Source organism: Anoplopoma fimbria, chromosome 12, assembly GCF_027596085.1.
Source record: "Anoplopoma fimbria isolate UVic2021 breed Golden Eagle Sablefish chromosome 12, Afim_UVic_2022, whole genome shotgun sequence".
In the NCBI taxonomy this organism is placed as follows: Eukaryota; Metazoa; Chordata; class Actinopteri; order Perciformes; family Anoplopomatidae; genus Anoplopoma; species Anoplopoma fimbria.
Genome location: NC_072460.1, coordinates 12,114,846 through 12,128,026, shown reverse-complemented (window position 1 = coordinate 12,128,026; position 13,181 = coordinate 12,114,846). Strand labels below are relative to the sequence as shown.

At 40.9% G+C, this 13,181-nt stretch overlaps 1 protein-coding gene across 4 annotated transcripts in view; it reads left to right on the top strand.

Annotated features, from left to right (window-relative positions):
* The window catches only part of cpne5a (copine Va), a 64,069-nt gene that overhangs the window by 27,194 nt on the left and 23,694 nt on the right, over positions 1–13,181 (top strand). For 3 of the 4 annotated variants that reach the window (XM_054608783.1, XM_054608785.1, XM_054608781.1), the window contains 3 exons: positions 7,300–7,363; positions 11,170–11,273; positions 11,524–11,628. In XM_054608783.1, the coding sequence (XP_054464758.1) occupies positions 7,300–7,363; positions 11,170–11,273; positions 11,524–11,628 (273 nt within the window). Of the gene's footprint in view, positions 1–868; positions 898–2,915; positions 2,930–7,299; positions 7,364–11,169; positions 11,274–11,523; positions 11,629–13,181 lie in introns of all 4 variants that reach the window. The other variant, XM_054608784.1, reaches the window with a different exon arrangement.

Below are 13,181 nucleotides of genomic sequence, written 5' to 3'. Positions count from 1 at the left end.
AGATTTCAATAATGAGTGGGAGTATGCAAAGTTCATTTTTTGGTGGAACTGAAATTCCAACATCTAAGTACTCTTGATACTGCATGGAGATAGTTCTCTTTGCCTGTTTAGCCCCATGTTTTCCTGTATTACTTAACTGGGAGGTGAAGTGTTTTAGACGGCTAACAGTAATCAGCATCCTCTGCCCTGGGACATCACACACAATTAGAGCTTTCTGCTGCCTCGCTAAATGCCAATTTGGGCTCCAAGCCTAAACACTAACAAGGGTCCCTCTTTAATAATGTCTGTTCCTGCTTAGTGAGGAAAAACCAAACCGTGCTGATTCTACAAGAACTCTTTTTGTGTGGTGAAACAGGGATTTATTAGTTACCATTCTGGTTTCATAAGAGGAAAAAGTCTCGCCTCTCAGCAGAACAGCTCTTGTAGCAAACTTGGAGTTGAATTGCTCTGTTTATGACTCTTCAAGGACTTTGGCGTCACATAAAATCGAAAAAAGATGTCCCTTTCTTTCTGCCATGAAAAGAGACAGGTCATTAAATGTTGTTATAGGTCTTGGTTCTTTAAGCTATGTGGATAATAAGGCAATGGGTTTTTGTCTTTAGACACATAATGAAGGCCTCAAGTGCAGGAGTAGACAAGGGCGGCGGAGGTTTTTAATCTGTGGATGAGTTTAGCTGATTTGCTTTGCACTCAGAGCAGACAATGTTAATTTCTGTCATTGCCACAGGCTCATCTTATCGAAAGTTACCCCAAGAGACTCTCAACGAACGCTCTGCTGCCTCAGTTTAACACTCCCTTGTTGTTAATCTATTAAACAGCCGAAAACGATCTGTCGACAAGCAGATTGCAATCTATAGTCAGCAGTAAGCGCCGGAGAGGAGGTCTGGGCGCCCCAGTGTGACATGGTATGAATTTCATTACTCGCCGCCCAGCACTAGGAGAGGGGGCCAAAGGTGGCGTGGCCTAGTGACACAGCGGGGATATGGTAGTCGAGAATCAGCTGTGATCAAATGTCAAACACCCAGAGAGGGAAAGTGGGATAAATATGACTTACAACATGTGTGTTATACTGTATTAACAACGAGAATTGGGCTTCTCTTTCGGCCTCTGCTAGAGAGGGATGTTCAGCTCTTGCCGTGAGGAAATTGAAATGTGCTTGTTATGTCCTCTAGAGAAGTTTTTTCTTGTCGGCGGGAGAGAGTGAGTGAACTCACTGTCATGACTTTGGATAGTAGTTTTTTTCTGTAGCCTTAGAGAGAAAGTTTCTCTCTGATTGACAACTTCTCCTAATCCTCTTTTTTCTCTGTCAAAACAAGCATTTTTAGTTTGCAGGTGGTTGATGGATGGCTCATTTGTTTAGAATCACAATTAGTCAAACTTTGTTAAAGTGATTAAAGCCTGCGCCATGATTTATATAATCAACACAACAACAACAGTCTCATTACATCAATACTACAATGGAGAGCATTTGAAATGTAATTTTAATTCATATTTAGTGTTCATAATTACACAAGAACAAACATAATTAACCATAAATAACAAGATTATTTTCATTCAAGGTTTAGATGATGGGCATTATGCATCAGTGAGATTCCCAAGGTATCCAGTGAATAGTACCCAATAGGTTACCTAACAACGGGAAAAAAAGATGACATGTTGGTGACAATGTGGTTTCATGCCTTGAATCTCGTTTCCACTGTTGAAAAAAAGCAAACGCATTCTTTACTCTTGGCTGTTTGGTATATCCTTCTGACATTTTCTGCAAAGCATTTTTTTTGCCCTATTTACTTGCTTTGTGCTCATTCTAACAAAACTTCAAAGAGCTTAGCACAGGTTGCCTGTAGCTACCTATTTTGAACACAAACACCAGCGAGAACTACAGTTAGCTTTTCTGGCGTCCTTATAAATTAGCCGGTGCACTTTTCATCCTCCTTTTTAATCCTGGTGAGGTGAGGAATTATGGATGCTTATCGGTGTATGAAGATCAAAGGGATTAGCAGTATAATCCAATCTGAACCCTCATAGACTTTTGGCAACCTTGTCTAATTCTATTCAACTATGATCTGCCCACTGCCCCAAACGTTTAGAGTGGCAAAAAGCCTCATTATCTGTCCACCCTTCATCTCTGTTGGTCCCAAACCAGTTAGATTTGTTCATTTACCCTTATCCCACAGTCAACCAGAAAGATTCATTGGATTCTCTAACCATGGCAATATCTCTGAAATCATTCTTTCATGCAGTAAAAATGATCCTATTTCTTGTCTTTCCCAAATAATACTTTTTTAATTTGCTTATCCCCAGGTGTGAAATTGCGAATAAACAATCTTCTCAGCACGCTGCAGTCTTTTTTTTTCTAAAAGGAGAATATGTGCTGTAATCCCACCCTACAACAGCCGCAGTGTGAAAACATAATTTTCTTCTTCTTGGGCTCTCACTCATATTATTGGGCAGATAACCCTCCCCCACTCTCATATGTACGACCCGTTGCTGCGTTAGTTAAATAACAAGCCCATTCCTCATCCTAATGACCCAACGTGAATGGCATCAACAATTGCTTTCTTGTCCCTCTTCGGACTTTAATCTCACAAAGCTCCATTCACCCCCACCCCCGCACTGATTGGTAATGGAGAATACAGAATTGTGAATCACCATGTCACGACAATAACTGCCTCTAGATGGGAAATTTCAGAGGCAATACATTGAGCCCGGATATCCATATTGTAATATGTCATGCACAATGATCTTTCATAGGATACATGACTCGAATGTGTTTTTCTATGGAAAAGAGATATTCTTATTGGTATTCTGCAGAACAGCAGTATCAGAAACTTTAACCCAGTAATTGTAGTGATGATGAAATATGCTGCTTGATCTCTATCCATTCAGTTGATCAATCAGGGGATCCGGCAGAACAGCCCCCTGTTTCAGGGTGAGCTTTCTTTCTTTGTAAAAGAGGCCACTCTGCTACAAGGCAGTGTTTCATTTCTGTCTCTACTTGTTAGTTGTCTTCATGATGCTTTGTTTGATCCTCTGGGTTTCAGTTGAACAGGAGGGACAGCAGCGGAGGTAGCCCGTCTTGCTAACATGATGCTTAAATGGTCAGGACCATATGGCAAGGTGTCTGTCGAGTGCTAAGGGCAGCCTTTAAATGTATTAATGATAGAACACTGTGAAAGGTAAGCATCAGAGCTGTTTAGCATGTGGTTAGTGCAGTCACATCTGACCTGCATTCCTCAGATACTGGAAGCCTTAATGCTTTCATTGTATCCCATTAATCATTGACTGGAAGCACAGAAGCTGTGGACGATAAAAGGCTGTCATCAGTCTTCTCTGCGAGAACACCTTATCAAAACTCTTATTCACCTGTCTGCTCTTCACTTGCTGAATTTAGCCGTCATTATTGCTTCTGCACAATAATTACTATTCTTCCTCCTAACTGTAAATTGCATTCAATAGAAGTGCTTCAATTTTATTCTTCAAAAAAACTGAAGGTCGGTAATTGTTTCTGTCATTCACCACGAACACTCTCAGTCAGGCCCCGGAGAGGGTTCTGCACCCGTAAACTAAAGTTATAAAATATTTAATCCTAACCAATCATTTAGGTAATGTTTGAAATTATTTTTTTCTTCTATTTTACTTTGTGGATGTGCACCACGTAGCTCCATGGCACTGAAGGTGGTTGGGCAGTTATTTCACTCACTGAGGTACGACACATCATGCAGAAAAAGATAAGGTATGTTTGATTTAGGGCAATACATCACAAGCTAAAACATTGTTTTTCATCCTCTGCCCTGATCAATTAAGAGATTTTCGGCTATTTTGCTTGCTAAACATGTCATTTTTCATCCAATATACACATTAAGGTGTTTATTTCACTACGTTGTCCATTTGAACTTTTATACTAAAAGTTAGGATAAATAATGCCTTTGCATATTTAAACATAGAATTAAAGGTGTGCGTCATGAAAAGGGATCCTGCATTATGCATGCAATATGCCCATTAGACTTTGATATTTCTTGTGGAACTTTGTGCCTCAGTGGAAATAAAAGAAAGCTCAGGGGGTCACTTAAAGTTGTAAGAAGCATAAGCAATGCATTCAAATAGTGGTTTAATGAGCTCTCGCTAACTTCTTTTACTGTGCAAACTCAAGTGGATTTCGTTGAGAGCAATAGTCTGAGAGTCGAGGGATTGAATGAACATTGATGTAGACTTACGTTGTGCTTACTACCCAGCATGCATTGTGTGGTGTAGAGTAACATCAGTAATATCAGTTGATATAAACAAGCTTTAATTTCATCATTAAATAGTCAAACTGATAGTTATCATATTATACCATAAATTATATTATTATATGTGCATCCTTAATTACATTGCTGCAACATTCACACTACCCGATGACAACATTGCAAAGTGACATCATAGCAACACATTATTTGGCTTTGCTGGTTTTGATGATCTTCTCACCTTTTCAAGTCGCGAACCACAAGAATATTCATGTCCGTGTTAGAACATCTAGCACCTAAATTTTGTCCGATGTGTTTCAGCACTGTAGTTTTTTTTTTAAGCTGTCCGTGACTTTTTTCTCTCCCCCTGACCCACTGCGAATCCCCCTGTCAGAAACTTATTTGAATGCACACTTTGACTCTCACAAACACACTTAATAAAATCTATATTTCTGAGGTAAGTCATATCACTGGTATGTAAATTCCCCAGCATGAAATATGTTATTTCATTTTTTTCACCACAACCATCTGGGGACCCCAGATATGATGTTGCAGCCTAGGTTGAGTGTGATCCACTTCCATAATCCACAGCCCTACAACACTAAATTGAAGCAAATACAGAAAAGTATGTTATATTCCGCATTATATTGTATGTAGACGTGTATATCCTTGATGATGTAACCCGAAACACTGAAGCTGTCATATCGTTTTGTTGACATGAGTTGGTTAGCTGGGGACTGCTTGGCTGTTTAACATTACAAAACAGCCAAGCAATCCCAAGGTTGTAATTTCAATAGTCAAATGTCTGAGCAGCGCAGAATCAGTGGAGACAAATACACATTTACATGACCAACTGATTAACTACTGTCAGTTCCTCACAGCAGTCGGACTGTGGGCCTCGTTCACATGCAGATAGAACAGCAAGGAGGGCAGCAGCAGCACATTTCACATGATTTCATCATCAAAGCGTTTTCCCACTGAGGAACATCAGTGAATGAGCATTGAGTGAATGAGGCCTCTTGATTCAGGACATTTCATATCATGAGCAGTTACATTTCAGTGCAGAAGCTGTTGGAACTGGCAGAAAAAAATTGTCAGTCAAAGGAACAATTTTGCCACAGGAACGGTTTTTATCCATTTAGTGCTTATTTGCTCTTCAAGTTAACTAGGCATTGTCAGAGAAAATGCAGCACTCAATAATGCATGGCTAATTTAAAAAAGACCATTGCCCTTTTGGTACCTGCTCTCGTCTCAGCAGCAGGGATTAGATCAGGGTGGTGCATCCTAACGTGTCTGGAGCTGATATTCTACAAATCAATGGATCTCATTTCCCCGTTTTAAAAGAGTATCGGCCATTATCGTGACCCTTGGGAGATAACCTGACCCGTGGAGTGTGCAGGGTTTACTGGCCTCATTGTTTAAGGGTTTGCTGGCTCTTTAAGGCGTCATAAACTGCACAGTGGCGACTTGAATATCAATTATTAAAGGACATTTGATTAACCTTGAAAATAGTCTTCGTGGAGCTTGAGAATGAAGTGTTCCTGCCCTCTCAGAGTGTGAAGGGCCACATTTTGCCTCATTAAAGGCTGACACTATGGAAGGTTTCTTGCACACAGTGCGCAGTATTTCCAATCGGATGCCTTTGGTCTGTGAATTTATATTAAGGATGATCCAAAGTTGATACTTAAGGGGCTACTGTTTCTTTTATGGGGCATTGAACTGCATGTATTAAGGTCCTGGGATACCTGAGATAGGCCAGTAAAGATTAATGGAAGCACCATGGACCATATTTCTTAAAAAGACTACAAGCAATTCCTGCACAAGTAGATAATCAAAAGGAAGCCATGCTGTACCTCTTAATACTCTGGGTCCCCTGGCATACCTAGTACTGTAAGTTCAGCCATCGCAGGTATGCGCTATAGCAAGCATCTGCTGCTGTAGTCAAATTCTGGATCCCATTTAGCAGTATGGAATCCAGTATTACTGGCAGTCAGATGAACTGTCATTGCTTAATGAGGATCTGCAGCAAGTCTGACCTTCTAATGATTGCTCTCCAGCTACAGCCACAGCAGGACTCCCACATAATTTCCTTCTTTATCCAGAAAAGATGACAGGAGTGTCAGCAGCTGGAGTGCTTCTGTATGATGGGAAAGTAGAGATGCTGTCTTGCTCTGCCTTCTTCGCACAGCCTCAGTGGATGCATAGAGTGGAGAGATTGGATATTAAAAAAAAACTCTGTTCCGCCTAAAAAAAAAACACAGCCCAAAACCATTAAGAACAAACTCTGGAGCTGTCTCTATTTTTGTTACCACCATTGGGTTGGGGAACTACTGAAGAGGTGAAGCATAGAGATGCAGACACACAGGGAACTCTCTTGTGCTACGATATGCCTTGATCATCTGCTGGAGCGGGAATCAGCGGTAAACAACTGCAGACCCGCGGAGCTTTATACTCTCAGTGTAATGCTGGCAAACAGGGATCAGAGGAGTTTTGTAACTAAGCAGTTTTGTTCCACATTGTACTTAAAAAACTCAAAAGCCTATATTTATCTCTGGTTTTTGATTCAGTTACAGTGGTTCTCATTAGAGCTGTCAGACTGTCACTCTAATGTCACATTCTGTAATGAATTATATGATTACAGCTGTAATTGTATGTAAAAGTACATTTGTACAATCATCACCTCAAGTGAAAAGTGTGACTGCATAAAAAGCCTTATTACTGTTAATCTTTCTAATTATTATTTTTTAATGTCTGATATACTTTCTGGTGGAAATAAAATCCCTGATTCTCAGGAGTACTTTAACCCTTTTTCAGAAGATAACTGGACAGGAACCAAAAAAGGTTAATGCTGCTGCTAAAATAACTACACTATGATCATCACCTCCATCAAGCATTAAGAAACTTGAGATAGATGTGGGCAGTTTACAACATTGCAAGTCTTGTGGGAATTGCAAAAGTCAACACGGTGCCTCTCAATGCCATTTAAACCACAAACAAGATAATCGAGTGGATCTTCATCATTGTGATTTGTACAATATTTGTTCTAATAGTGAATGATTTCCATTTGTTTTCACAGTGGCATACCTGGGAAGAAATGTGGGACCATTATATTGTCTGCTGAGGAGCTGGGAAACTGCAGAGTAAGTTTAAATAGCTTTAACCCCTGTATTTTGTAATTTGCTTACACAGTGGGTTTCATATTAAATGTTTTGCAATGTTCACTGATCTAATTGGAATTGGGCCCTTTAACAATGGCACATTAAAGTTCAATCGAACGTATTGAGTGTAACTGATTATGACATGTCACTGTAAAATTGTTTGAGACACACTGCGGGGAAATGGTGCATTTTGTGTAAGTCCCGTAATGAATATACTGAGTGAAGTGGCTTGTTTAATGGCCTTGGCTTCAGTTAGATATATTGTGTCATAACAGCCCCCATTAAACCAGCAGGATACGCCATGTCTCTTTGCAATTACGTATGTCAAATGGAAATTGTATACATAGTGAATATGCTATGAGTTTGATTGCATATTTATTGAGCTTGCTTTTATTCCCATCACTGAAGCAGACCTTTTCTCCGATGTGTGGTGTGGTAATCCATGAATCTGTGTTAATAACCTGTGTCCACTAACGCCGATTGGCTTTCTCTCTGCCCTGCTAAATGAAGATAGTAATCTCAATATACTGCTGCCAGTAGACGTATCAAGACTTATTGCCCAGAACAACTGGCCTACCTCAGAGGCTGTAAACAAGCCAGTGAGCATCAACTACGTACTGTGTGAATGTTTTATGATATCCTAACGCATGTAGGGATGTAATGGTTCAAAGCTTTGTAACGTCCAGTCATACATGTTGAGTAAAAAGCACCAGGTTTCACAGTTGTTGTGCCTGACTTTGAGGAAGTGTTATGAATATCACCAATTATTTCCTGATAAATAAACAGTCCCAGATTACAGTGAGGCAGATAACCCATGCTTATAATAACACTGCCATGACTTTACATTACTGATTTGGTTTTATGGATTGAAGCAAGCACAGTCATTGAGGGGCTGCTGTGAGTCACCATCTGCAATGATAGAAGTTAGCATAATCACTGCAAAGCACCACTTCAAGAGCGGTTTTGTAATATAAATGCAAATGATCATAACTGGTACAAATTACCATTTCCTTTCTCCCAGACTCCATTAAATACAGACTTGACATGTAACTCCAGACCTGCCCTGTTTACACAGAATTTGACCCTGAATAGAAAAAAAACCTTGTGTTTGAGTAAAGAACAGGGAACTGGGAGTAAACACGTATCGTAGTTGAATAATTTGAAGACCCCACTGTAAGTCCCACACCTGGGAATTATAGCAGTTTGGAATTGCTACCATCCATCTGGATGGTGTTTATTCTATAATACACATGTGACCGATAAATGGCGGCAGCTGAGTTGCTGTTTGCCTGAGGGAAACACTACAACTCTTGTTTGGGAAAACTGAAACCAGCAGAGTGGGAATTGACTGGGGAAGTTCTGCAGGGATTGTTAACCTCGAGGCTGGTTGGCTCTCACCTTTTGTAGTAGATTTGCCAGGTATCATTAGAGATAGCAACAGTCTTTGCATGGATCAAAGGCTTCCTCTTGGCTATCGTTAACTCTGGCACATGTAACATGCTGAGCAGCAGCTGGCTCTCGGTCAATTCATCCTCACAGTCCAGCTGCAGCTCAGGCTGATTTAAATCTAAGTAAACCACACAACACTTTACACATGACAGAGATTTTTATTTTATTTCTGCCTGTTCAATTAAGGTTTAGTTCACATTTAGATGTACGGTACACTGCACTTCTCCCATGTCTTTCTCCGGAGTGTATGTATAGTATATACTCACCAGTTTACCATTCACTTGTACCGTCAATTGCTTTACTCATCAATAAACCCAATTAGCATTGACTTTTTGGATTGTATGTATTCAATGAAGTAATCTTCAGTTTATCACTGTAGTTTTTTTGGTCCTTTTTTTGGTCCTTTTTTTGTGCATGTATAAAACTGCTCTTCACATTGATAGAAATCCTTCACCCGAGGCCCCCTTTCAGGTAATGCTCCATTTTCCTTTGAAAGACCATTACGACTCTCTGTAAGCGACAGTGTGCATTGCTCTAACACTTCCCATGCAGCGCTATCTTCGGGGTGCAGAGAAATGGAAAAGAGGAAACAGACTGCATTCTGTACTCCCCTGTTGCTCTTAAACCTCAGTGGCTGAAATTAATGTTCTGCCTTTTTTTCCACACTTAATGAGAGAACACTGCAAGGCACCAAAGTGGGTATGTGTTATCCGTGCCTAATGAAGGCTTAAGGCCCCGTGTTGCTATGACAGTGTAATTGTAGAGGCCGTGTCAGAGTTAAGCAGAACAGTTATAGGATGCCTCTATTTTTAAGGGTTTGGATGACTGACCTAAGCAAACTTAAAATCCTCGAAACAAGCCACAATGGGAACATGCCAAATAAGAAGTTCTTGTGAAAAGCCGCTCCACTGATGAGCGTGACTTTTTTGCAAGCACAGTGGATGGCTCTATAACTTTGCTGATCTGTGTCCAGGTACACAAATTGGAAATAATTATTCTCTACCTATATTGTCGAAGCGGTACAGTAAAAACACAGATAATAACTGAAAATGACAGTGGGGAATGAAAACAAAATATACAACAGCCCTGCTTCATTGAGTAACCACTGGCTGACACACCATTGTTTTAATCAGCTCTTTCCTTTGCTTTTGTCCTAACATTTCCACAGTGTTGCTTGGAAACATGAACTGTGATTAGAAACAACGGCGATAATCAAACTAGCCCAATTTTTAGGAGAATAATCTCAGAGTTATTTTACCAAGTATCCATGTAGCGACATCCATCTTTTTCTGAGCGTTTGCATCAGAGGCTGGTCTGTGTCCTGTCCGAGGCATTGAGTGATGTGATGTAGGTTAGTGAGAGGCAGATCAGAGGCAGAGTGCACCGTACTGATCTGGGTCAAAGCAATTGATGGAAACCCAGTGCAGTGCCATGCTGATTCAGATCTAATAGCAGATCTAATTCACTTCAAAATCTAAAAGCTCAGGAGACCAGCAGGGTATAAACAGCTCTTCTTTCTGCCACTTGAAAGCCCCAAAACGTCTTTTGGTATCACATCTCATGCTTTAAAATATGATTAGTCAACTTGCATTTTCGGTATGTTAAGGGGCTAAAACCTTTTAAAGTCTAACACAGCATTGAGATAAAAGCTATGTCAGTTATGGAGAACACTTTGCAGAGTTTCTTCTGACATGGACATTTACCTGTCCAGACTGTGCCCACTATGCTTCATTATTATACAATGCATACTTATATCTTGACCATGGGGAGACTATCTGGAACCAAGACCATTTTGGGGCATATTCACTGTCCTGGTAATGGCAGCGCACATTGAAATGCTGCCTAAATGAATATAATTATGGTAATACCAGCCTTTCTAATGTATCATTAGCTGTACTCACACCCTCCACATCCTTTTTGTACACAGCCCCCCCTTCCTCCATATGCAGGGTTTTAAAATCCATTTCTGTGCCTCTGCATGGTCTCTCACACTGTTACTATGATTATATGCTGCACAACAAGGTATTTTCAATTTGATACCGTTTATCCCATCCACTGTTGTTATGCAGGAGTAGCGTAATAAAGAAATGGTAATGAATGAATGAATGCATTTGCAGGTTTTGGAAGCGAGAACCGACTGGCTGGTTTCACTCTGCTCTTATTAGGATTCACTCAGCACTGTGCTTTTATTTGGTGCTTCAGTGCTTTTATATCTTGGCACACAGCAAGTATAAACAAACAACAGGAGTCAAACAGAGGCAGAAGCATGGATTTGCAATGTCCTTAATTTTTTTGTCTTCTCATTTCTCTGACTCTCTGTTATTTTCCTTTGTCCGTAGGATTACGCCACCATGCAATTCTGTGCCAACAAACTAGATAAAAAGGACTTCTTTGGAAAGTCGGACCCCTTCATGGTCTTCTACAGAAGCAATGAGGACGGCACGTGAGTTTGTCTCTTACCTCTGCTTCTCAGTGGATATTCCGTTTTAGCCTATCAAAGACAGATAGTAGAGCCTGGAGATCAAAGAGGAAGTGAACCAGGGTTGAGAGAAAAAAAATTGAAATCCCTTGAAGTCAGCGGCATTGAGATACATTCATGCAGGCATGGTCTCCTAGCAAAGCATAGCGGGAAGATTTTATCACTGGGTTTTTTTTCTTAGAGATTTTAAATCCCTGTCGACCTGCATCCCCAGGTTCACCATCTGCCACAAGACTGAAGTGGTGAAGAACACGTTGAACCCTGTGTGGCAGCCCTTCTCCATACCTGTCAGAGGGCTCTGCAACGGCGACTACGACAGGTAAGGTGATTGATGATGTACAATAAAGTGTTCTGCACACTTTACATATACTCGGACGGAGTGTGAATTTCCAGTGGAAATCAAAGCCACGTAGCGTTTCAATATGCTGCGTACTTCTTTCCAAATGGTTTTAGTGTGTCAAATTTAGACACCATTGATTTTATACCAGGGCTGCACGGTGGTGTAGTGGTTAGCACTGTCGCCTCACAGCAAGAGGGGCCCGGGTTCATTTCCCGGGCCAGACAACCTTCTGTGTGGAGTTTGCATGTTCTCCCCGTGTCAGCGTGGGTTCTCTCCGGGTTCTCCGGCTTCCTCCCACAGTCCAAAGCTGCAGCTTAGGTTAATTGATGACTCTGAGATTGCCCGTAGGTGTGAATGTGAGCGTGAATGGTTGTTTGTCTCTATATGTCTGCCCTGTGATAGGCTGGCGACCTGTCCAGGGTGTACCCTGCCTTCGCCCATTGACAGCTGGGATCGGCTCCAGCACCCCCGCGACCCTTAACTGGATAAGCGGTTACGGAAGATGGATGGATGGATGGATTTTATACCATTATTTTATCTGCTGCTGTAAGATATAAATATTACAGCTGGCATTTCAAGTTTCTGATTGGCTGTTCCAGCTGCATCTCCTATCTTATCTAAATCTCTTCAGAGAAAAAGGCCTCCTGGGACACCTGAGGAGCTGGAAGAGTTTTGGCAGGAAAATAAAATATAAGAGGAGAGAAAGAGAGACAGTGAGTGTCTGTACGCGGAGGCCTGCTATGTGTGGGCATGAAAGTGTGCAGACCCAGACAGCCATGCGAGTGTGTAGAAGTCGTCAAAGAGCATGTCAAACCTCGCCCTCTCCACCACGCTGGGTGTCAACCGAGGTTCTTCACTTCGATCCCGTCTCTGCTCACCTGCCTGGAGAAGCTAATTGGGTCAGACAGATGGAGTGGAAGCATGAAAGAAGCCTGATTCCCTTTAAGGATTTTGATGGCAAGATAAATCTTCAGCGACTTAGGGCTCTCCCTGACAGTTCCTGTATAATATCTGCAGTTTGCATTTGTATAATATCTGCAGTTTCCAAAATCTACACAGCAGAGCCACTGCCATTTTCATTCTTTTGATTCACTACTTCTCAGCAAATCAAATTTAAACTTTATTGGCTTTGTAATAATTGCAGTTGGCCTGGTTTTGACCCAAACTATGCGCAGTAATTCTGAGAATTCTGATTGACTCAGCCAATTATACTTAATAGATAATGCAGACTTCACTGATTGAGCCACAGATATGTAATGAATTTTCTGTACAGAGTAGACATCAATAACATTAGTAAATTACAGCAAGACAACAGAATAATATCATTTGATAGATTATTCTGCCCAAAAAAACTAGAAAAGAACAGACTACACATACAGTCAAGAGTCAAAAACTCAAGGATATCATTCACACAGTTAGATGAGACAGGAGGTGAGACAAGTCCGTGCCCATCTTTTACCTCTAGTTCTAAGGCAAGAATGATTATGTTTATGTCCTGTCTTGAGTCACGTCTTTCGGCCTCATTTTAATCT